At 36.9% G+C, this 25797-nt stretch overlaps 1 protein-coding gene across 1 annotated transcript in view; it reads left to right on the top strand.

The window, feature by feature from the left end:
* Nucleotides 1-25711, top strand: part of LOC146635833 (uncharacterized) — a 36589-nt gene extending 10878 nt beyond the window's left edge. The window contains exons 2-31 of the mRNA XM_085349119.1: nucleotides 799-2707; nucleotides 5871-5932; nucleotides 6418-6681; nucleotides 6802-6989; nucleotides 7282-7481; nucleotides 7725-7859; nucleotides 8613-8711; nucleotides 8813-8874; nucleotides 9716-10376; nucleotides 11794-11943; nucleotides 12525-12653; nucleotides 13200-13238; nucleotides 13636-13761; nucleotides 13848-13974; nucleotides 14729-14899; nucleotides 14977-15011; nucleotides 18087-18242; nucleotides 18339-18473; nucleotides 18896-18934; nucleotides 19032-19172; nucleotides 19901-19989; nucleotides 20103-20126; nucleotides 20808-20940; nucleotides 21096-23231; nucleotides 23320-23380; nucleotides 24031-24144; nucleotides 24224-24502; nucleotides 24832-24948; nucleotides 25050-25171; nucleotides 25254-25711. Of these exons, the coding sequence (XP_085205245.1) occupies nucleotides 1190-2707; nucleotides 5871-5932; nucleotides 6418-6681; nucleotides 6802-6989; nucleotides 7282-7481; nucleotides 7725-7859; nucleotides 8613-8711; nucleotides 8813-8874; nucleotides 9716-10376; nucleotides 11794-11943; nucleotides 12525-12653; nucleotides 13200-13238; nucleotides 13636-13761; nucleotides 13848-13974; nucleotides 14729-14899; nucleotides 14977-15011; nucleotides 18087-18242; nucleotides 18339-18473; nucleotides 18896-18934; nucleotides 19032-19172; nucleotides 19901-19989; nucleotides 20103-20126; nucleotides 20808-20940; nucleotides 21096-23231; nucleotides 23320-23380; nucleotides 24031-24144; nucleotides 24224-24502; nucleotides 24832-24948; nucleotides 25050-25171; nucleotides 25254-25328 (7587 nt within the window). The 5' untranslated portion in view covers nucleotides 799-1189 and the 3' untranslated portion in view covers nucleotides 25329-25711. The remainder of the gene's footprint in view (nucleotides 1-798; nucleotides 2708-5870; nucleotides 5933-6417; nucleotides 6682-6801; nucleotides 6990-7281; nucleotides 7482-7724; nucleotides 7860-8612; nucleotides 8712-8812; nucleotides 8875-9715; nucleotides 10377-11793; nucleotides 11944-12524; nucleotides 12654-13199; nucleotides 13239-13635; nucleotides 13762-13847; nucleotides 13975-14728; nucleotides 14900-14976; nucleotides 15012-18086; nucleotides 18243-18338; nucleotides 18474-18895; nucleotides 18935-19031; nucleotides 19173-19900; nucleotides 19990-20102; nucleotides 20127-20807; nucleotides 20941-21095; nucleotides 23232-23319; nucleotides 23381-24030; nucleotides 24145-24223; nucleotides 24503-24831; nucleotides 24949-25049; nucleotides 25172-25253) is intronic.
* Nucleotides 25712-25797: the final 86 nt, after the last annotated feature.

Here is a 25797-nt window from a genome sequence, read left to right as displayed (position 1 = left end):
GACGTCATTTTCGCGGAAATGTAGTTTTTTACTCGTAGGCCTTAAAAGCCTATACTGGTCATGTTTGACTTTTCTGAATAGTTTCTGGGATGCTTAGAACTCGAATTGCACTGCTGGAAATAGTTTATTTTGATGCACCTGCTGTTTTCTTTGCAAATTTGCATCATAGGATTGGTTTTTTTTTTTTCGTTTTTTCTGCAGTGTATATAAAAATTGGTGTATCTCCAAAATAAAACTATGAAGACACTCAAAATAAATTTCCTGTGGTGGGAAACTATTTTTTGCAACTTTTTTGTATTTAAAGTTTTGAGGGATAAACCTCTTAAATTTCTCCGAGTAGAAATATATGTAAAAAAACAAAACAAAAACGATTTTCAATTTTTTTGTAGTTTATTGCACTTTTTTGCAATTAATGTAGTTACTATGGACTTAATGCATACATATTATTAAAATATGGGCTATAACAGTTGTATAGCAACTTGAAATGCTCCCACAAATGGCACTACAACATGTAAAAAAATAATATAAGCTCTGGCGGACTTGGTTCTATAGTAGGTCTTAAAGGGTTAAATAAATATCGTCAAATAATCGAGATCTCAATTTCAGTGAAAATAATCGTGATTATCATTTTTGCCATAATCGAGCAGCCCTATTCTCTATGTCATATGATCTTCTTTCTTCTCTTCACCTATCATTTTATGCTTTTGCCTGCTTTGCTTTTTGTCTGTCTTTCTTTTTTTTTTTTTTCCCCAGAAAAGACCTTGACATGATATCAGTGACATCATTTCTATCTTGCAGGACTGAGCAAATCAGGACAAGACCATGCAGATGATGAATTCCATCGATCCAAGAAATTGACGCCCACACCAGTTCAATAACTCCATTTTTAATTTTTCAACTTTTTGTTATTTTTGAGGGATAGTATCTCTTCTTCTGCTCCAGGGCCTCTACAAAGGCCACAACATTGAGAGCTTCCAGGGATCTCACTAGTGATTGAGGAGAAGTTACCTTGGAGTTGACTCTTTTGAACGTCCACCTTGCACTGATATAGATAAATGGCACTCTTGTAGTTGCCTGTTGACCTACCACCTTACCAACAATATTCAGCACGCCATCTCCATGTCTAACTGCAGCATCCTCCTTCCTGACTACCCCAGCCCTACATAACCTTCTGGAGGGTGATAAGATCATGTCCCATCCCATGGATAACACCCATGCCTCTGGGAACCAAAGTTCCAACCAGGGGCAGTATGGACTATCGGATGTACATGCAAGTGGGGACCCTAACAGGTCTATGACTCTGGCTGACTCTCAGGACAGTCATTTTACTAGCACGCCTAGAGATGAGTTTCATTCATCAATCACTGAAACAAGCAATCCGATGTCTTCGCTCTCTCAAAGACTCTCTGATGTTGATAGCGGCATGGACTGGTTGCCAAACTACAAAAGTGAAATTGAGGATTCTTCTTCTAAATTCCATGCATCACCGGCTTCTTATAGCAATAAAAGCAGTCATGACAGTAGATTTGCTGCTCTGAGTGAAGGAGAATGTCATATCCAATCCATTCCAGGTTTAGGTGATTATGACTCTCAACTGCCTGACAAACCTGTGGCTGTGGCAGAGTCCAGGTACCCTCAGTACACATCAGAAGAAGCTGCTAACATCCTTTTGCAGTTTGGACTTGAAAAAGAAGACTTGGAATATCTGATTTCTTACCCCGAAGACCAGATCACCCCTAGTAACCTGCCTTTTATCTTACAACAAATACGCAATCAAAGGGGTACAAATGCAGTTCAATCAGAACCAAATCCAGATCTTCAGCCAACCACCAGTATGAGTAGAAGGGACAGGTTAAATACAAAAAGAGGAGAAGAGATGTGGCAGGATGAAATGTCACCTACTGTTCAACCAAGTAAAGTGATTGACTCTGGACACACTGCCAAATATACTGTAGATGAGATTGGGAAGAGCAGTGACAAGAGAGCTAGCAATGGTGGGAGTAGAAGTATGTTGTTGATGGACTGTTATGAGAGTAGCAGCCACAATAGAGAACCACTCCAAAAAAGTATGATAGAAGGGAAAACCAGTACGATGGTTTCACCATTTGACCTGCAGGATACTGTTTCCAGTCTGAGCTCAGTCCAAGTCTGTGTGACTTCTCAAGGCAGTAATGCAGCTCAACAGATCCAACCAAGCCGGTCTTCTCAAGAAATCATCAGCTCTTTTTCTCCACCGAAGAAGGACACAGACTCAAGATTTCCTAAGATGTCTGAGGTCTCCAGGCTAGTTCTCTTTAAAGAACCAGAGACTTATCAGCAGTCAGCCTTAAAAACTCAGCCACCTCTCAGTGTGGTCTGTGTTGTGCATCCCGATAATGATTACATTCACACCAAGGAAGAGAGTACAACTCAAGAACAAGACTCTAAGGTTGCTGAACCGATGAACAAGAAGCAGCATAAGTGGACACAACAACAGCTAAGAAAGCAGAGTAAACAGATCATGAATGCTGCTGCAAAACCAGTTTCTCTACTTTCTTCCCCCCGAAGTACCATAACTATTCCATCTTCCAATAAGCAGTGCTTGGCAAACAGGGAGCTTTCAAAGTCTCTCCCAACAAGGGCCATGAAGCAAGACTATGCTGCAGCCACACCAAAAATCTTTCCACATACCTGTTCTCTGTGTTTACAACAATGTGCTCATATGAAGGTGGGTGGAAGAGTATACTCTGTTTGCCCTTGTTTAGGAGGACAAGTTTTTTAAGATTACGTTATTTTGATTGAGTTTCAATTTCATTTTCTTTTCATTTGGAAGAACTGATGGCTGTTTGTTGAAAAAAAAAAAATCTATAAATGGTACTTTCAGTTGATTTTAAACATTGTTTCACTGAATCAGTAATATTGACAAAAGTATTCCAGTAAGGTGTGCACCACAAGCTGTAAGCTGTGTACCCATTAACAAAAACAATATGAAATTTTGTAACAATATAAGGAAAAGAACAGTTCATGATCCAAAGTGTCACATTTGACAAACATTGTAGAGGAATTGTGTGGCTACTGGTAGAATGAGGAGAATAGTCTCAGTGACTGCTGATTGAGGTAGCAGATGAATTAATTGTACAGTGCTGTACTCCCCGCTCAATTTTTAGCCAAATGATGCAGAACTGCAAAGATAGTGTTTTCACAGTGCAAATGGATAATGAAATAACTCAAGAATTTCTCAAGGCAAAGAAAATGGGTATTGAAAAAAGAGAGAGACACACAATTAGCCATTGAAGGTGCCTGCAGTAAAGGCAGAGCATCTCAAAGAGGGAAACAGTATTTGGGAGTTCGTATGGGTTCAGAACTTTAGGAAGTCATTATCTTTTAAGACTATGTGCATTTGTAAAGTTACTTTTGAGCTTCTGAAAAAGTTTGAGATAAATTAAGTCTGAAAATGAATTGGAATTCAGCCACATCAAATCTAGTGGCATACTGAGGCAAAATGACAAAAATTTAGCAGTTGTCCAAAAACTTATGGACTGAACTGTAGTTACTTCTATGATTATCATCTATCATATTTTTCAAAATGTAATCAAAGTCTTTGTCTATACAAATGTGTGACATGCTTTTTGAGGTTTATTGCTTAGTGCTGTTTCCTTGACAACCTGGATATACGTCCAAGTTAGTGTTGCATAATGTCGCAGGGCATCATAGTGATGAACAAAATTTGACTGTCTAATGCTGCAGTCACACTAGGCAAAACAGTGTTAGGAGACTGCGGTACGACTCAAATTACTTGGGCCATGTACAATGAATTTACATTGCCTTTGACATAGTTGCTTCGAAGATGGGGATTACTAAGCCAGTTGCTGTCTTCAAAACGTTGCTGTATCAATACTATAACAAAGTGGCAATAAGACAGAACTTTTCTGCTACCAGTTTGTGTGTGAATGGGGTCGAATTAGCAATTATATGCCATCTCATTGTAGTAATATGCCAATCAACTGAGATAAATGATAGAAAAATGCTTATCTGTTGCTGTCTATATAAACTGAAATGTACATAAACCTGAATTTACATTAAGAGTTCAGCCAGAACCTCATAATTCTGAAACAGAAGTTTCCTCCACAAACAGATTTAGTTGCTGCAGGGTGGCAATGTAACTCCAAGTAGAGCAGGGCGATATGACCAAAAATATTTATCACGATATACATTTGAAAATTTGCGATAACGATATAACTGACGATATAATTGACACTAGACAAAATACTTTACAACCCCACAACTTTATTAGTGCAAAAAAAAGAGAAAACATCAATGTATTTTCACTTACACAAGCAGCTTTTTTAAGTGCATTAAAGTTATATTAAAAAAAATTACAGTGCAAATGCAAATTCCTTGCTGACAGTTTAACCAAAAGGCATTTCCAGTGGAAATTGGCCGACATATCCTCAGCATAACCATGTATAATATCCACAAAACTTAAAAAGTTATACACAATACTGTAATATTATGTTGAAGCACAGTACGTATCACTCCGCGAGGCTCCTGCCTACGATAGCCGTAATGCTCCGACAATCCATCAAGCGGTGCGGCTTCGTAGCTTAGCAAAGTCATACTGAAACATCGGACAGATTTTCGAGCACCGTGTACATAAAATTGTTTCGAGGTCAGTAAACACAACCAGAATTCATACATAAGGCACACGGGATTATAAGGGGCACTGTCGATTTTCAGAAAAATCAAAGGATTGATTTTAAGTGTGCTGTATTTCCCAATAAACACGGTAATAACGACGGCCCGCTAGCATGCTCTACCAAAAATAGTGCTTTGTTGTGTATCTAATGGTTGAAAGCCAAACCAGTTCCACACCACTGAAGTTGCAGCATTTTTACAAACCTATTCTGGTTCATCTGTTTCATTCAACGATCCGCTTTCGCCCTCATTCTCCGTCGCCGGCACGCTTTCGCTCTTTTCATTCTGCATCGCCGCCATGTGCGTATGTAAACAAAGGCATTGCACATGCGCGTTTTACCCATATTCTATCGCATAGGTGTCAAACTCTGGCCCGCAGCCTAATTACATTTGGCCCACGAAGCCATACCAAATTACTATTAGAGCTGGCCTACTGGTATTATACAGCTAATATATATATTGTTTAGTATTAAGCTTTGCTTGTTCCATATTCAGTTTTTCAGCAAAACGTGTTTGAGTCCATAAGAAAAGATTCATTCTTATATCTAGAGGAATAAATATATTTCAATAAATATTAACGTTAGCCCGCGACTTTGTTCCAGTGTTGAATTTTGGCCCACACTGTATTTGAGTTTGACACCCCTTTTCTATCGCGATATTTCATCTTCTTATCGTTGCCCAACATTACACCGGTATTACCGTGAACAGTGTGATATAGCCCAGCCCTAACTCCAAGTCATATAGGCAACAGCTTTTATGTAGGACTATAACTAGAACAGTTTCCCAACCTTATTGCAAAGAAATGAGTCACAGGCAATTTGTGATCATGGGTCAGTCAATCCATAATAGACTGTAGTTGTTTGTAAACTGGTTACCTTCCATTGGGCAACCTGTGTAATTACATTGTGACTAAAGATGGCCACACAGAGGTTTAGGATATTGCACACTCAACCTATGGGGGAAACCAACTACTTGGACCAAAAAAACAAAATTAAAATCGGTGCAATCACTGGATGGCCAGCAGTGGGGGTTTTTTTCTCCCCTGCTATTTTTACTACTGCATTTTAGTATGACTGAGCCGTAAGGGACTTGAGGCCACAGTTGTGTTTATTTGTGTTTTAAGATGGTAACTGAACTGAAGGCTGGCGGCATTAAAACTGATAACACTACATTTCTTCTTGTTTTCTGTGTCTTAGGATTGGATCTTACACCAGAATACCAGCATTCATACTGAAAACTGCAAACTCCTCCAGATACAGTCAGTCTGTCTTCCTTTTAACTACAAATTTCAAAGATCTTTGTCCTTTTTTTTGATTGATTAGTGAGAATCACAGTTTTTCCAGACCTTGTGGGGTAGACTCGACAGAAACCTCCTGATGTAATTTTATTTTACTACTTCTAGGGTGTGCTATATGTTCCATACCTTAGGTCCTCTAAAGCAGTTTATTTGACAGAATATGAGCCACCCAAAAACATTGTTGATAATCTTTAAGGGTTAATCAGTTCTTTCAGAAACCATTCTTTAGGATACCTCCTGTAGTTGCTTTTGGTTTTTAATCGTTGCTGTTTGAAATAGCTTTTCTAAATTTTATTTTCATCCCACTGGTACCCAGAGTGGGATGGTAGTGTTGTACCATTGTCAAGGTAACAATATTTGTCATCAGGCAAAAACCAATCACAGAAGCTTTGCAGCATTTCCTTTTTATTTGTTTACCCGTTCATTTCTTTATTAATATCCTTTAGTGATGTAGGCACAGAAAACAATCCCATGCCCTCCACATCTGCTGAAACTTCCCAGCATTGTCATCAGAAAACCAGACATGAGAGTTCTCGCTCTCGCTCACACAGCCCACGCCAAAGGCATGGCTCAAATGGAAGAAGGGCTAGCCCTAGTAGCTATTCTTCTCATTCACGTAGCCCTCACAAACACCACCACAGCTCTGAGGGTAGAAGAGAGAAAATCAAGAGTGGATCACGATCCCCACACAGCTCCAGACATACTCACAGGTACTCACTAGTTGGAGACAAACATTAATATCAGCATTTTTACATGTCAGAAATATTGCTAATATCGCTTTCAGCCGTTTTGTCATTTTTAGAAATTTTGAATTTGATTTGTCCTTCCAGCTCACCACGTTATAAAAACCCCAACTCCTACCGTCATCAGTCAGACCTGAGGAGCCATGAGCAATGGTCTGACCCGAGAAGAAGAGATGAGAAACTTAGCAGAGGCCTTAAAAGACAGCCATCAATGGAGAGGTCATCCCCTCAACCAAAGAAATTGAAAAGTACAATGAAGCTACAGGACACTCCAGGTCTGATAAATTGCAAACATTTTGTATTTTATAAGTTAACCAAGTGCACAAGTTGGTTATTCTGTGGTTAATTTACACTTGCTAAACACAAATATATTACTAGTTTATACTGTAAAAGATAGAGGAAACCAGCCTCAACCAGATATTTTTTTTTTGTGTTTTCTTTAAAATTGACTTAATAACAATAAATAACTTGTGTTGTTTTCAATAAAGTGCTTTTGTAGCTCTGTATTTAATCATATTGGTAGTGTACAGTCAAAGGCTGTTTTTTCTGCTATCGTTGTCCCTGCAGATGTTCAGTCTTTGCCCGAACAGCCTGACTTGGAGATGGTGGTGAAAAATTTGGCTCCTGTCTTACTGGATGAGCCATTATCAACTGCTGCCCCTTCATTGTCATCCTGCCGTCCAGCAAGAAGGGAATTGACTTCCAAGACCCCCGAAGCTAAACCTATCTTCCAGAAGAGATGGGCAATTTTCTCTGCAAAACCTAAGGTTGGTGTGTTTGTTTGGTTACAGGCAGTTAACATATGGTAATTTTGTTTATGTGAGTCACTGCTCAATGCCTTGATCAGTAACAATGTGTCAGGAGTTGCTGCTGATTTTGTAAAGGCTGGACACCGATGTGTTCATCTACAACAAATAATATATTTAAAAAACAGCTGGATTCATCCTGTCATGATCACATCTATATTTGGTGTAACTTTGTCTTTTTTCTGTTTTGTTTTGTTTTCATAGTGTGATAAACCTTTACCTCCAACCATGGTGAGGCTGGAAGGGGTTTATGATTCAATTTCATACAATGATGTGGTTGCTGCTGTGGGGTTTTTTGGAAAAACCAAGTCAGTTCTATTGTTGAGGGCCAAACTGCAGGTATGCACAGTTAGAGTAAAAAGAGTGTGTATGTCTTTTTGCTGTAAAAGTGTACCATTTCATCTTTCCACATTAGCAATAACAAAGTATGTGATAGGTATCAAAGTTTAATTACGTGGGAAGTGGCGGAGCATGGAAAGAGGAAGAAACCCACTAAATGATAAATTTGCAATTGCTTTTATACTGATATTGGAGATGATGGAGTGCCCTTCTACTTTGCTTTTGTTTTGCTACTTGGCATAAAATCTTTATCCTAAACATCTTTGCACTGACGTCATTAACAAGGAACTGCTGTTTGGTCTAGAGTGTCATGCTGAGCAGTCAGTATTCTTAATGAAGCTGGTTAATGACTTGCATGTATAAATCCCAATCAGAATTTAAGAGCCATCTTGAAGTTGTTGAATCTGTTTCAGAATGTGTCAAACAAAACGTTATTGATATTCAACGTAAAGTTACTTCTACAGGTAATCAATAAAGGGTTAAATTTTCTGTGTTGGAATATCGTTTCCTGCTCTGAATCAACATGTGCAAGTTACTGTTGCAGGGCTAAAACAGCAGTTCAGTAACTCACTGGATGTGGCTTTTAAAGGCTTGAGACTTAAGAAAGAAAGTGAATAAACGTAACAATGCCTAATTCTAACTAAAGAAAGCAGATTTCCAAAGACCTTTTAAATTTAGGAATTTGTTAGTGAATACGTTGTGAGCTGATGTTCATAATTGTAGTAAGCAATCATCTTGGATGTTTATATATAGGCAGTCGCGTGTTTTGAGAAGGAGGAAGATGCTGAAAAATTGAGAAAAATGAAGAAACTCAGTGTGAAAGGAGTGCAAGTCGCTGTTGTGAAAGGAAAGGTATTTAACCTCTTCTATCTTTATTTGTCTTTAATTTGAGAGTATGCACAATCAGTAATCAGAGTAATCCAAAATAAATCTTCTTTTTTTTTTTTTAAAAGGATGCTGTTTCTAAGAGACCTCTTCTAACTTGTACAACAGAGCAAAAGAAGCGCCCTCAGCAGTAAGACATGCCTCACATGTACTCCCCCCCCCCCCCAATAATTATAAATATTCATCTATACCAGTGGCATTTTGTGTCCTCTGTGAGAGGGGAAAAAATTTATTTGTTTGATTCAATATAATTAGAATTTGCTGTAGTTGCTGTACCTCCTTTTTAACTTGTACCTTATTACAATCAATATTTAGTCCAAAAGTGCTTAAAGTTTATTTTAATCACAGGAAGGAATCAGTATTATTAACTTAGATCACAGTTTGTTTAGCATAAACTCTGCAGGTATAAGAAGGTGCCATCAAAAAGTTATCAGTCTTTAAAAATTACAAATCATACCTCAGCCCTAACAGCACCAGATGGCTGCCCTTCACTGAGCCTGGATCTGTTGAAGGTTTCTTCTTGTTAAAAGGAAGTTCTTCTGTCCCACTGTTGTGTTTTTTTCATTGGGGGGCCATCCAATAGTTGGGGATTTCTTTACTGTTAACTCTGACTTTTAGATGTGGCTCCTTGCAACTTCATACACTTCCCCAAAGTTAAATTTAGGTTTTAATTGTTACTTTTTAAAACACCGGAGTAGTGAAGCAGACACAAAAGCAAGTGGACTGAATGGGACTTCCACTTAGTAATCTGAAATCAGCAGTCCATACACACCTAACAAACAAATTTAAATCAGGTATACTTTATTTTATTTGCTGATTCCCAGAAATGTTTGATCGCAAATCATATGTTTGGATATAAAGCCTTACAAAGGAAGGACTGTCTGACAGAGTTGACCATATCATTCAAAACATTTCCTTGTATTTCTCTATTTTTGTCTCATTTTTTTTCCATTTACATGTTTCCTTCACAGTGAATCTTCCAAGTTTGGTATTATTGCACCTCAAACCACTGAATCCACTTCCACAGGAAGGATTACCTCTCTGTTGGTCTCATTTTCTTCAAAAAAAATGAAAACAGCAAAAAACAGTAATGTGCCTGCAATAAGACGAGTGGAGTTGGTTGAGGCAAAAGAAGCAGCTTCAAAACTTCCATTCAGAAGTTCAGTTCTGCCTCACAATGGTGGCTCTGAAAAAACAGTTGAGTCCAGTGAATGTGAAACCAGTGCTATTGAATCTGTGGTTGCACCTACTGAGTCAGGCCAGGTGGAAACATTTACAAACACGAACGTTACTGAACCAAACAAAGTCACAGAAACCATCTCTCAGCTAAGCTGGTGCTCAGTGGTGGCTTCTGAAGCAGAAACGGGCTCGATTACGGCAGCCCAAGAATCTGCAGTGGTATCTGACGACAAAGACAAGGTTGGTGCAACAACAAGTTTAACATCCAATGAGATGATGCAGCAGGAGGATTTCACCAAAGCCAATGTTGAGGCAACAGACACAGAACCACTGAAGTCTGGAAATACAGGAGACTCCACTGTTACCTCCCTGACTGTTGGGGAGAAGCTGGATGAAATGTACACAAAGTTCACTTCAGCTTGTTCAGGTTTTAGGAAAGCACTAAGACCAAATGTAAGTTTTCTCTAAAGCACTTACATTCATCACTAAGTTTCAAACATGTGCTCCCATTTTACAAATATGTTAGGAGTTGCATCTCGTTCTTTAATACATTGGTTCAATCACATTCACTCTCGTCATTCTTAGATGACACTCAAAGAAAATACCCTAAATAGTGTGAAGTGTAGTAATATACAGGTTATCAACAGGTTTTTAAAGACCTTACAACTTATTATGGGCTATTATTATGGGACTTATCATGGTATTATGGGCTTCTGAAAGAAGAGTTATCAGGTTTCTCAAATGAGATCATTTGGACAGCCTAAGAGTTGTCCGCTATATTGGATATGATATAACCACTGAGCACAGATAGTATAAATAAAACATGCTCACAAGGGAAATTTATTCCACTACTACTTTGTGAGTGGTCCCTGGTGAAATCAGCTGCAATGAGTGTGCTGACTCAAAACCTCTTTACAATTTCCCTATAGGTAGCAGATTGGTGCAGTTTGAATGACAGATAGCAGCTTGTTTGCAAACATTTGCTAACTACTAACAGAGTAGTAATAAAACCTAAGAAATTGGAAAGCAAACAATCACCCAATTCGGCGTTTTCTATCCAAAATCTGGCAATCTGCTAATATCAAAAGCTGAAGTCTAGAGTCTAATGTATTACCCCTACATTGTCATACATCAATAAGGCTGACGCCACTGGATGTTTCAGCACCATCAATCCTTAAGCACTGTAATTAATGCCAGTTGCACTATAGATAACGTTAATACTGAGCTTTTTTTTTTAGTCAATTTATCCACCTGTGTTCCAATTAAATGAAAACAGGTGTCATTTAATTCGTATTATGCTTAAATATTTTATAGTCCTCTTAACAATCGCATTATGAAAGGTTCATTGTCTTCTAGAGGGATAGATTTAGATTCACAGACTGACATAGACAGTCTTGTCCAGTACAATCTACCTTATGTACCAATGTAGCTTACATTACGCAGGTAAATTCCAAGTTGGTCCCAGGAGTAACACTCCTTTGACCTTTGAGACACTATTATATCTTTGCAGATGGTTTTTGTAGCACTGGTTACCTCTGTCGTGAAACCTAAAAGCGTTTCCATCCTCTACTCATTACTGCAAACACATTACTCTCATTACACCTACCCCAACTTTATGGTCTATATAATTACGTCACAATATCCCTTCATTACTTACTCAATACGGAGATGGGAAACAACATAAGAACATAACACAGTAAACAATGAAGAGTGTACAAGTAATGTAAAGCTTTTACAAATGGGAGTGATTTTTTTTTTTTTAAACAGACCTGGATTTATGTATTTTTGTACTAATGTAAAAAAAAATTAATATGCCAACTTTTTTTAATCTAAAAATCTAAAATCACCCAAACCATCACTTTTTTTCCAGTTTACAAATAAAGTGTTGTTAATCACCTACCTGCCAAAATATGATGAATATGCTGACTGCTACACAGAAGAGGAGGTTGCCAATCTACTCATCCCATTCGGATTTCAATATTTGGACGAAAACATCTACGTTAGTCCTCAGATGCGCATGGTAGGCACCAGGTTTATTAATGCTCTGCATATACAGACATTCGACAAGTTTTCACAGGAATCCTTTCATATATGAAGTAAACCCTATGATTTAGCAGAAATAACCTGAAGTAGTTACTTTCTCTATGACTATCAGTCTCTCACATTGTTTTGGAAGAATTTTGGCACACTCTTATTTACAACCTTAATACTGTTCATAGAAATTTCATTTATGCACAGCTCTCTTAGAGTCCCTCCACAGCATTTAGATCCGATTAAGGTCTGGGCATTGGCGCTGTCATTGCAATACCGTCTTTTCTTTTCTTTACTTCTACCTGTAAAATCTTTATAAACTTTTACTTTATAGAAATGCTTCCAATTAGTGATATGATTTAATCGAACACTTTTGTTTAGCAGCACCTGAGTGCTACTTGTACTCTTAATTCCTATAAAAGCACCAAGGGTTTACTTAGTTTTTCATAGGACTTGGGAAACTTTCTTTTTTACTTTCACTTCTTTTGGCTGTATCTCTCCTTGTTCCTTTATCAGAGCTTGTAGCTGATTAGAATACTAATTAATGTGTTTTCTAAATTTTCTTTTTAGGCCTTTGTGCTCATGCCTACTGTGCAAGACATGCAAAACATCATCAGAGCCACAAAGAAGATCAGCTTTGTTCTCAATAAGTCTGCACTTCATTTGAAGCCCTTGAGCTACGCCCTTCCAATGAATCCAGTAAGCAGAAGTGTAAAATACTGCTGATTATTATTGCAACATTTAAAAAATGTAATTTTAAAACAAAGCATTTATATAAATTATCCGTGACCTTCATCCCATGGTTTGGTTCTATGGTTCTTATTTAAAGGAAGTTAGACTGAAAGTAATTTTATATCTGTTTTTCAAAGCATTGAGCAGAATCAAATTTCATTAACAAATGTATGGTGTCTATCAGTAGAACTAGGTGTGACCTTTTCAGTCTGGGTTCATGTAGTGCCTGAGCAAAGTTGAGAGTCCGAAAATCTGGTTTAAAAAAAGATATAAATGTAAAAACAGGAGAAGACACCTAATCAACCTAAGAATAAGATTTTTGTCATGCTTTGATAACGTAGGATAATAGCTCAGCCATCTCATTTATAAAAAAAATTTAAAATTTAAAATTGTGAAATAAAACAAAATAAATTAAAAAAATTGTATTTTCAATGCACTGAATCTGAAGTTTGTTCGTTTTTTTACATTAGCTGGATATTTACCATTGCCACCATCTACCTTTGTTTCTTTCAGTTTGGATTTTATAAATCTATCATGAAAAAATTGCCTTATGTAAGTAATATAGTATTAAATTACTCTCTTTTTTTAAATGTGAATTAAAATTACTGCTGGTGGTTTACAATTTATCACATTAAATCTATAAAACCATGGATAAAAGTTTTAGAAGTGGCAGAAATTTTGTTTTTCATACAATTTGTTTAATTTTCAAATAAATAAATAAATACATGTTTACATGCATTTGCATGCATTTGATTTATTTGTCATTAAAAGTTTTTGAAATGTATGAAATACTTTTGATCTTTCTATCACGATATCATGGGAACGTAAAAATATTTTATTTGTGCTAAAACCTTTGGAAACCATCAGCAGTCGTGTTTAGTTGGAGAGAAGTAGTACTGATGTATGTGTGTCTCTGGTTAGTTTGAAAATGTACCTTTTCTCGAAGCAGGAGATGACTGATGATGGATCAGCAATAATCTACATCAAGAACATCTCACAAAGGGAAGCCAAGGATCTCAGAAAAGCTTTGAAAAAGATTGATTCTGTGAAAAACTATCTGCCTTTGCTCAACAAGGTATACACACACACACACTTACCTAGACATTCATGTTTAGGCGAATTCTGTGCATCTTATCTCCAATATTTTTATGTGTTATCCAGGTGTTTGTCGAATTTAATTCAATTTATGATGCTGATCGACTCGGAGTTTGGTACAGCCTCCTCAGACGGGGCTTTTGCCACACGGTGTACAGGTTGAAAATACCACGAATTGAAAGCACATCACAACGTAAGTATTTGTTTTTTATGACAATAAGAAAAATACACATAAGTTGCACTTTGCAAAAGTTGTAACAAATTTAGGTAGCACAGTACAATAAACATAGGTAACATGTGGTTAAATAAAGTTTAGCAAAAATTTAGCTTACTGTTAAAAATAATGTTTTACAAATTTTTATCAGTTATTTTGTGTTTGTGATTCATTTGGGCAAGTATTTTCATTCGTAATGCTCATAATTATTAATTTGTTATATTTTAACCCAAGCCTAATTGAAAGTAAAAAGCAATGATAAATGTGCACACATTGATAAGTTCAAAAGAGAATTAGGGCTGCTGAAAAAAACAACAATTGGGTTAATCAAGACTTCTTTTCAAATTCAGAAATATAACTTTAACTTCAGAACTCTGAGATATTTAATATATAATATACTTAAAGGCATTTTATCTTTTCTTTTTTTTTCTTTTTCTTTTTCTTTTTTTTTTTTTTGTACGGTCGCCTAAATTGACTCTGGATCTCCCTCTAGATGCAACAGAGGGAGTTTGGTCTTTGGTATCTTGCCAGTTGAATTTGAAGTTACATATAATGAGCATTAAGGGAAAAGAAACCATTTGATTAGCAGCAGCAACAACAAACTAAAGCCATAAAGTGATGGTAATAATCGCAGCATAATTGTCACAAAGGAAACTAAAACACAGCTATTGTGAACCAATGTTTTTGCAATTCTTCAGATAATTTTACAGTCACTTTATTTTTGCTTGTGCAGCACCCAGACTGGCATCCAAAGCATTGCCAGACACCAAGAATGTTACTGAAGGGGCAGTTGTCCCAACAGCAAATTTTGGTGTTCCACAGGGCAGCACTTCACCATTTTGGGTCACGATGACCACTTATCCCTTTGTGTTCCCTACCGTCTCCCCTTGGTTCATCATCCCAGGTGAGAGAAACGGTTGAAACACATAATTTATATCCAGTGTGTAAGTGACTGTGACTATATTCATTTTTCATTACTAGATTTTTTGACTGTCAATGGACTAAATGACATTGAGGTAAGCTTGTCTTCTCATATCATCAATTTTGATTTAATTTTATATTAAATGTGCACATTTTAACAAGTCTCAAACTCTTGTTTTTCTTTTTGATTTTTTTTTTTAAATGGATTAACACAACATAAAAAATTTGATCTTTCCTGACTCCTGATGTTAATGAAGCTTGTCCTGTCTAAGGCCTCAGTCACACAGGCTTTAAGACTGATAGGGAACCCTTGGTATCCATCGGTCCCTAGGAAATATGTGTATTGCCTCACTGGTTGGTCAATGTTCCTGGAGGTTGCAGACAGTTGCTAAGTAGAATCAGTCACAGGAAAGTATACAGTGTGTTATGGATTCAAATATTGAGGAGGGATACAAAACAACACTGGTCCAGGAGGGTTAGGTCAAACGATGATTTTAATGAACACACACGTGGGGAGATGAACACTTACACAATCAGCGTCGATCTCCTCCTAACAATACACAAGCAGTTGTTTTATAGCATCAGGGTATTATTACTAGGGATGGGTTTTTATAATCGATTTATCGATTAAAATCGATTCTGGCTTGGATAACGTAAAATCGATTCATTAAAATCCTGAATCGATTTTTTAATATAAATTTATTTTGCCCGAAATGCCAGAATCTGGTGAAATCTCACAAAATTTCAACAACCACCAAACAGCTAAGACAATAAATGAGAGCAGGTACAGGGATTCTGCACATAGACTTAAACACACAGCACAACCCGCGGTTCAGAATCAGTTAGATGTCGCCTTTCTCACGGTCGGGGCTGAAAGCCGACAGTTCGCTGATTCTGATCTGTCGGCGGGTCGGCGCTTTGTGTTCACGCCCTTTATGCGCCGATTCTAAAGCTGTTAGTTTGATGTCTCTCCAAACAATATTGACTGAACCAGCAGCAAAAGAAGATCCAAACTACGCTTCACATAAACATCGTCATGTATTCACTCTTACTTTTACTGTTTTGCTTTGATCACGATGCACAGCTCTCTCTCCCTCTCTCTCTGTACTTCAAGAACAGTTTCCCGTCTAAAAATCTATTTTCTGCATTATTTGCTTGCTTGTTACGCACAAGTCTACCGTTGTTTACAGCGCTGTCGGCCGACGTTTTTTTTTTTTTTTTAATATATATACTTCCGAAAAGAAAACCTAATTTCTGCCGTACAATACTGAACAAATTTAAACTTTTTTAAATTATGCAAAACGCTTAGCCGTGTCTCTAATAAAACCGCTGTAACTCCAGAGGCAATGTTCATGTGTTGATTAATGGTTTTCTTTCGTTTTTGATGTACTGCAGAAAATTTTTATAAAATCCCAGGCCAGGAAAATCACCTTCATGTTTTTCTGTGTTTTATCCTCAGGTACTTTGACACAAAGGCATCTGCTGTGATGCTCACACCTTTGATAAAGTCTTGCGTGTGTCAGCTTCCTTTTTCTTGATACAAAAATATGTAAATGTACTGATCTGAATTATAATATTTCTGACTGTCAAAATTTCCCAGATTCAAATTGAATTGAATTGAATCAATCGAATTAAATCGAATCGTGGATCGAATCGATTCGGGACCTTGTGAATCGGAATTGAATCGATTCTAGAAATCAGTGACGATACCCAGCCCTAATTATTACGCCCCCTCTTGCGTTAAGCAGATACAACACATGCATAAGTTAAAACCACAAACGTTCTGTCAATGACTTTTGACACAGTTTGAAAAGAACATTGTCTCCGTCTCCACGCCAGGTGTTTCCTGTAGCTCGTCTTGCTCTTGCTTATATCTGGAACATCAGACGCACGTCCTGCAACAAAGTGTCACTTATGCAGGCACAAAATGCGGTTACAAGCGAAATATATCTGAACTCTTACCTAAATATGATTCTACCTACTGTGTGTGTGTGTGTGTGTGTGTGTGTGTGTGTGTGTGTGTGTCGACCTCAATTGCACTCTGTCTCACCTCTCACCTCACCAACTAAAGCTCACAACCTTTTACCAGACAGAAGCCACTCTCATATGTATAACAATCTAACTGAATCTATATACGGAATATATTGAATAAATGCTTTAATCAAATGCTACTACTCAAAGCTTAATTAAAAAAAGATATAAATGAATAAAAGATAATAATGAATAACTTGAGTCATGTATGTTTTGTAAGCTTGTAGGCAATCCTTCCATAGCTCTAACTCACTTTGCACAAATAGTTATAACTGCACCTGGAATAAAGGTTAATATGTTGCCTGTATGTTTAAACATCTGAAGGCCCTCTTAAAGCTATCTGTTATATTGTTAAGGCAATGCTAATGCTGTAGATTATATTGTAGCGGTAAAATAATTTGTTCAATTTCACAAGTGCCACATAAAAAATACTTCCTTGTGATTTCTTTTGTTGGTAATGAATTGCCACAGTTGCCTGTAGTATATGTGGAGTATATACAAACACTTGACCCTTACTAGTAGTCATAATGAAACTATGAAACATGTTGGTTGCAGTTGCAAGGCAGGACTTTTACTTTGAAAGGAATGGTCTCTGTTTAAAGTTTACATGATACTTTTTAAAGCGTCATTACCACTTGGTTAGTCAAAGGCGAGTGTTTGCAGAAAAGTTGCCATCATTAGTATAAACTACAAACAATCTCAAAAAAATCTTTTTCACGTTTAAAGCAATAACAGACTTTTTAGACACAGTACTATTTTGTGACAAGGTGGCAACAGCCAACACCTTTCAATGCTCATATGGATAATACACTTTTTTTCCCCTGGAGACCAGGGCTTATATTAGTTAATGCTGGCTATGGCTCTCATATTACAGAACCTGCACGCTATCTCACATGGCAAATTACTGTCTTGAATTGTTAAAGTTGACCCAAACTTGGAGCGAGTAACTTTTAATATTCCAAACTAACCATTGGCAACCACTGTGCATAGGAAGTTAGCAAAATTATATCTGATGTGCAAACACACACTTGGTGGAAATGTAACCCGTTCATCAAAGGCAGTATATTGTACAGGTGTTACAGTTCTTATTTTCCTTTAACCCTCAAGATTCTTTTGATTTTGAATCTTGTGTCTTGTAGAAAGCTCAGCCTCAAGGTTCCAGGTTCTCCACAATCATGTTGACTGGTTTGCCAGAAGAAAACTACAAGTACGAGGACGTCACCATGCTGGTGCAGCATTATTTCCTGGATACTGTACTGTTCTACAACTTGATAGTAATACCTCTGCAGAGGAGGGTAAGGAGTAGCAGCTGCAGACTGATACAAACAGATATTTCATATTTATAGAACTTTGTCATGGTCTTTAATCTTTCCTTCTTGAATTGCCTCCAGGCTTTTGTGTTTTTCAGTGACTGGAATGCGTGCTGTGATTTTGTCCAAGATCACATTAAAAATCCAATTTCTGTTGGAGGCCGGGTGCTCGACATCCATTTTGTGTTACAGGACATGCATCCTGGGACCAGTCAGGTATGGAAACTGGAGAAAGCTTAACTGATCAACACGATACCATCTTGCTTTTCCCAAGCAAACCCACATTTTGGAATTTTGGATACTATAATTGATCCTACTGAAATGATACTTTGTCACATTTTAATACCAAGATATTTATTTTTTTGTTTTATTTTTTTATTAAAGTTTTTGTTTTTGTTTTTTTGTCAGAGACTGAACTTTAATAATCCGTCGATAAGTGTCAGTAATTGTCAATAAATGCATAATGCACGAATCGGCATTAAATAAGGTTTAATTATGAAACAAAATCTTACATTTATTCTTCACCCTTTAGAAATTACTCTGATCACAAGTTTGGTTGTATATTTATGAATTTAAAAACAATACGCGATAACATTTTTCTTTAAAATTTTAACATTTGTCATTTAATTTTTTCTCAGGAGACAATGTACAGAACCATGATGCAATGGAGCAATGCTGTAAGTCTCTCGTCACCTGAATAAATCTGTTTTGATGTAAAGCTGCAGTTTTTTGTTTTTCCCACATCCTTCACAACAACTCTTGGTTGTTTTTCAGCACGTTCCAGATTCAGACTCTCTGGAGGAGCGACTGCTGTGTGTGGAGACCACTGAAATGCTGATGTCCCTTGTCACAATGGTCATGGATGTGGTGGCATCCTTTGCTTCTTTTGTCAGATTCCTGCCGCTTGCCAACAGGGTACGATAGTTCAAACAGTAGCATTTATTTTACATTTTGGTGTAGAGCACAGCGATTGACAGTGTCTGCAGATATTTTTCTGCTGTGTTTTGTTCAAACCAGCTGTAAAATATTCAGAAAGTCCTAAATGTAATTTTCAAAAAGGTAAATCAGTAAAGCTGGTGAAACCTGTGATGCGAACTACATTATAAGGGTGCATAAATGTGACCTAGAACCTCATCATATTTTAATTAATTGTTACACATTTTTGATAGGCAAAAGTATGTAAGCTTAAGGATTATTAGCATCTTATTGAGACCAATTTGAATCCATTTGGTTTGGAAAAATTTGTGCAAAGGGTTTTGTGGTACTGAACACCTCTGCAAATGCACCTTTAGGAAATTGTCAGTTTTTTCTGCATAAGAGACCAGCAGTTCTTCTCAATGTAATAATGCTGTGACAGCATGCACAAAATGAAAGATTGTTGAAAGTTCTGATTTTTAATGCTGCAAGAGGAAGAACAATGTGTCAACAAAAAACATGATGAGCAAAATAATTTTGCTGCTCTTAAATTTCATTCATCCATTTTAATTCTTAAAGAATTAAAAAATACGGGACTGTCTGCCAAATGTTATGTTCCTACCTACTTTAGCAAACCTGTGTTTGTAATACCTTCCTATTTGGCTAGAGACATATATTTTATTCTTGTTTTAATTTTTCCTCCTTTGGTTCTTTCTCTTCTACCTCAGATATACATTGAAATGGCTGAATCCAGTGGTGTAACAAAAGTGTTGGAGAATATCTTCTCAAGAGACTACATAGCTATGAACAAGATTTGGTATGTTTGTTATGGCAAGATAAATACAAATACGGTATTTCAAAGAGTCTATAAGATTGGGCTTGTCTTTACTTATTCTTGAGTTAACCCATTCCTTTTTTTCTCCTATACAGGAGCAAAGTTGGACGCATTGAATCGTGAGTATTGTTTCCTGTAATTACTCTTTAAGTCTTTTTGTTTAGGGAGCCGAAACATCTCAGCAGTAGTAATAAATTGTATTCAGTATGATTACTGGTTCATCTCAAAAAAACAACTCAAATTTAGTTAGAGGCACGTGAGGATGAATCATCAAGTATTCAGTGAACATTTGAGCCACTGTGGGTGGATAACTAAATACCATTAGTTATTTGTTGGTTGGACAAATGTTTTTAAAAACTACACTGCATTACAACACAACATTACACCAGAAAAGTCTAGTAAAATTTGTTTTTCATATAATTTGGCACAGTTGGAAGTAGGTTAAATGATTTCTTGATGCCTGCTCAATCATCCAGGTATGTCAATCTTCAAAAGTTGATTCTGTTCATCTGAGTGGTATAAAAGTGTTATAAGATTGGGTGACGAAACCTTTACTACCTCTGAAAACGCTATGTCCAGATCAACAGAATCAACTTTTGGAGAGGTTAACTGATTCATTTAATCAGTAATGAAAAGAGAAAAAAAAGTCGCACCTCTTATTTGTTCAGGAATACTAGCTGAGAACTTGGATGTTGCATTTCTTGCTTCACTAATTCATCTTATAGTCAGTCATTCTTTGAGAACTAAACAGCTTTTACTATAATTTTTTTCTTTTTTTTTAAATTTCATTTTAATTTCAGTTTGAAGAGCCTCAAAGAGTGTCTACAAGACTTCAGTGAGAACACACCCAACCCTGACCTGGACACTCACTTTGTTGAATTTCACAATTTCACAAGAACTATTCAAGGAAGCAGTACACAGAGCGAGGATAAAGTTAGTGCAAACATTTGCAAAGTTTCTTATTTTTAAAACTGCATTTCAATATAAGATGTAGGATGTTGAAGTTACACAAAGTATTTCAGCAGTGATTATTAAGCCAACCATTTTAGTGCTTCAGAGTTTGTTCTTTGCTCTCTTTTCATTGACAGGATGATTTTGTAGATGAAATTGTATCTTCAGAGCAACATGATGAAAATTTCAACATGGAGGACTTTGTTGTTATTGATGAAATTGGTGAAGACATAGCAGAAGAAGATGTCAACCGCAAACGTTCTTCTTTAGCTAAAAAGATCTCCAGAGAGGAAAGAGAAGGGCGAAGCTCAGATGCGTCATCTACCTTAAAACAGACCTTAACAAGGTCCTCAAAAGACTCTAAGAGCTCTGCCTCTTCATTTTCCTCTTTATCTGAGCCGACTGAAACCACTGAGAAAAGCACCTTTTCTTCTAGGGTCAGAAAGACCCATTCTTCACTGTCGATTCCACTTCCTGCCTCCCCTGATCCGAAAACATATCCTAAGTTCAAATCTCCAGAAGAAACGCTAAATTCCTCATCCTTAAATTATAAAACCTGTACATCAAAGATGGCATCAACAGTAGCTGTTGAAGCAACAGTAGAGACTGATCTAACCGATTTTAAGGATGACACAAAAGAGTTGAAGAAAAACAAAAGAGAAGACAGGAAAAAGGATAATGTCAAACATCAAGAGGATGAGGGGGATGATGAAAATTACCAAATCCTTGATTCACTCAATGAGAAAAGTGATAAGCAGATAATTGAAGACAGGAACAAAGATAACGACACGGAAACTGACTCAGTTGGACTTGTGGAAGTACATGGACTGCTTGAGAGAAACTATGAGGTCTGCACAGAGGGCTCCAGTAAAATGGAAACAGATGCTTCTCTCCATATGTTAGAAATTGTTACAGAAGACCAAAAAACTACAGTTGAAGGGGACAGTCATCTGGTCAAAGATGAAGGTTCCACAGTAAATAAGCTGTCTGAGGAAATGACAGGAGATGACAATTCTGATAAAGATTCAGCTGATAAAAAAGAAGTGTTGGATTCAAGTGGGAACCAAACTCCAAGGACCAGTGGAGATGGAAGCGGGGAAAAAGAGGAATTGATTTTAGAAGAATCTTTTAAAGTTTCCAAAGATCCTGAGCAAATAACTTTAGAAAAGCAGGACAACAGAGGCTCCTCAGTGGATGACACTAAACAAGAAGGCTTTGAGCTTTTGGATTCAATTGAGGCTCAGATTGAAATACAAGAAGACAACCAGAAACTGGAAACTCTCAGAGACCAAGTATCTAAATCAAAAACAGAAGCCATAGAAGAACAGGATGATTCATTCCAGGTAATTGATTCTGTGGAAGATGAGCCAGTGACCACAGACACAGAGTTAGAAGCTGACAAGAATGTAAAACGAACAAAGAAAAATGATGAAGCTAAAAGAGTTTATAGATCCCCAAGGAGGAGTGGACCAGAAAACAGAACATCTAAGGGTGAAGAGAAGGGCAAATCATCAAAGAAACAGACCCAGACTGAGAGAAATGACAGCACCGTCAAGAAGGTCAATAAAGCAGCTGAGGAGATGGTCTATGAGATAGTAGATTCTGTTGAAGATAAATCGATTCAGGATGACTCTTCTATAGAAAGTTCTGGTAGAAGAAGGTCTGTCAGAAGAAACAATGATAAAAAGACATTAACAGAGCCTTTTAACAAACGTGATGGAAAAGAGGATGCTAAGTATGAGATTTTATACTCCACTGAGAACAAGGCTTCTAGTGGCCCACTAACCATCATGACAAGAACAACCAAAGAAGTCTTGAAAAAAGACAAGATACAAACAAGAAGCAGACCTACACCTGCCAGAGATTCACTGGCGCCAAACATGGAGGAAACTCCAAAGACAAAAGAGAAAGGACCTGTAAAAGAGAGCACGCCAACAAGAAGAAGTCACTTCATAAGAGACCTACATGAGGAGGACGATATTTATAAAATATTGGACTCGGATGATTCTGTTATGCTCACAGAAAAAGCAAAAAGGGGAAGACTAAAGAAAGTAACTATAAAAGGAAATCCACTGAAAGATGATCCGTCTGATAAAGTAGCTGTTGAAGAGGACACATATCAAATTCTTGACTCTGTTGAGGATGAGATAGCCGATGATCAGCTTACCAGAGACCAGAGTACAGAAGAGTCAACTATAGATGATGAAAAAGACACTCTGCCGTCTGTGTCAGACTGCCAAGATAATCAATCAGTGGAGTCCTCAAACCCAGAGGTAAAGTTGCTCTTTAAACATGTGCTCTTTTTTATTTGTAGTGATAATTTAAACTTTAATGCAAAATATTTTGCATGTCTTGTTGTAGGCTTTTGTGACTATAGATGAAGCAGGTGATGACGGGGAGGAGAAAGCAACTAAATATGAAGGTGAGAAAAGTTCAAGATCTGCTTACTGCAAACAGGATGATGGCACAGGTCTGCTATATTCTGTATTTAAATCCAGACTGCTTTTGCAGGGAAATTTCAAAAACTTCCAGATAGATACTTTGAATAACTGTTAATTATCTAAACACTGGGTTATTGTTGACATATTTATTAATGGAAAGTCATAGGCAATTAGCCCAAAAGGAAGACTAGATCTTCTTGAAGATCTTACTTTACTTTTGCATTTTAAGTCAGTTTAAAGAATTTACCAGATATGGAATAAATAAAGTATTGCTTATTCTTATTATTTTTCTTATTGCCATCTGCAATGTGAAACTAATGGAAGTAAATGAAGAAAAATGAGATTATAATAAAAGTAACTTGCAATTGAAATTCAGAGAACGTTTTGGGAGCTACGAAACATTTCTGTTTTTAGAGTTAATGTAAGTCAGAAACTTTCTTTCACTATACATAACAGTTTCAGCATAAAGTTAAACATTATTTTCACTGAAAATTAACAATAATTTGTTTACAGAAATAAAATAGTAGTCCCAGAGTAGTACTCTGTGGCACACCTATAGGACAGTGTTTTCTGTTATGAAAATAAAAGGTTTCAAGTTTAATTTGAGTCTTTATTTGATTTCATGCATTAGAGGAGAATGGGAGCTTTGTAACGGTTGATAAACTGTGGGAGATTGCTGAAAAAGAAAAAGTGGTAACAACCAGGACAAGCGGTCAAGCCAAGAAGAGAACAAGACAGACACATGGTAACACACAAACAACTACATCTGTTACATAGTCATGTCAAACCAACATGAAACTAAAGGAATTTGTTTTCTCCTGTAGTGAGAAAATCTACTAGATTGAAGCAAGAAAGCACAAAAGATGAGAGAACAGAATCACTGCCTCCCTCTTCACTTGATTCCTTATCACTTTTATCATCCCCGGACCAAGTGGTGTCTGGATTGTCAAGTGAAGGCCAAACAGAGATTTGGAAATTGGAGGAAGCAGATAGACAATCCAGTATAGAAACCACATCTGCTGGGAAGCAGTCCAGCTCTGACTATGCTGATAGCCAGAGACTAGGAGAGGAGAAGCAAGGACAGAGAAGGACCGCCCGTAAAGGTTCAAGGAACTGTTTTCGCTCACAATTCACACCGAGCTGATTTTAAATGCATCGTTCTAAAAATCAATTTTGAAGTCGATAAAATTATAAAGTTGCAGCTTTCCTGGTTGCCAGTATTTTTTTCTGTCATTATCAGAAGATTTGGAACAACTGAAATTTGTCATTTTTGTTTGGAAAAAAAAGTTAATACTTCAGTGTTACAGTACAAAGCAATTTTTTTTAATTAATACCTTTGAATTAGTTTCTGCAATAGCTGCAAAATAATTTGTTGACAGGTTTAAAGGATTTGTTGACAGTTTTTTTTTTTTTTTTTTTTTTTCTTCTTCAGCTTTTGGGAAACAAAGAAGTGATCTTATCGAACCTGAAGCAAAGCGATCTCGCTCTCAGTCTCCTTGTGTCACTGATAACTTGGACCTGCCGCCTTTTAACCCCAGCATCCCACTTGGTGAGAAACAAACACAAATAATAAATAAAATCTGTTTAGTTCCAGAGATTTACTCAGTTATTTTTTTGTAACGTTCTGTTCCTTTTTTTGTTCCTTATCAGGTCAAGAGCATGTTGTCCCTAAAACGGGGTATTTATGTAGCCTGTGCTCAGTTTTCTATGTAGCTGAGAGCACTGCCAAAGACCTACACTGTAGAAGCCAGAGACATTACAATAACCTGCAGGTATGCAAAAACACATACACAAAACTGAATGGATAAAAAGATGTTTTGCTTCCCTTTTATAACCTTTTTTTTTTCTTTTCAGAAACATCACCAGACAGTTGGACAAACAGCTTCAAGAACATCAACAAGAAAGTCTCAAGACTCCTCTTCGGTCTAATTGTTAATGAGTAGTTGTTTAGCCCATGCTTAAATATGGCCGCTATCTCCTTTGACAGCTAGATTTTTGTTTACTTTGAGAAATAAAGGGCAAAATGATAAGAAGCCAAAGCTGTCAAGTAGGTAAATTGCGGAGTGACATCTTTGATTTGTTGGCACGGCGCTGCAGTTCTGACTGTTTACTTCAGATGTTCTTCTTTAGGCGCCTCAGTGTATAACAGTGTCGACAGTTTGACCATGAAGGATTTAGAGTTTACAATCAGTGAATGCCAAAAAAAATATTTCTGTTCCTAGTCTCGGGAAAACCTGGAAATAACACAGGCCTTAAACTTCTTTAAGCCATTTTGAATTTAACAGTAGATAATTGTGTCTATGGTAAATAACCTTGCCTATGTTTAAAACCATATTGTCATAAAAATATGGTTGCATGTGTGTGTGTTTATGGCCAGGAACCATGTATTCTAAATGAA

The sequence above is a fragment of the Diplotaxodon limnothrissa genome, linkage group LG3 (assembly GCF_057381915.1).
Source record: "Diplotaxodon limnothrissa isolate DT_005_m linkage group LG3, D_limnothrissa_male_GT1.1, whole genome shotgun sequence".
Classification (NCBI taxonomy): domain Eukaryota; kingdom Metazoa; phylum Chordata; class Actinopteri; order Cichliformes; family Cichlidae; genus Diplotaxodon; species Diplotaxodon limnothrissa.
The sequence above is the reverse complement of the archived record's forward strand: the minus strand, read 5'-3'. Positions and strand labels throughout refer to the sequence as shown.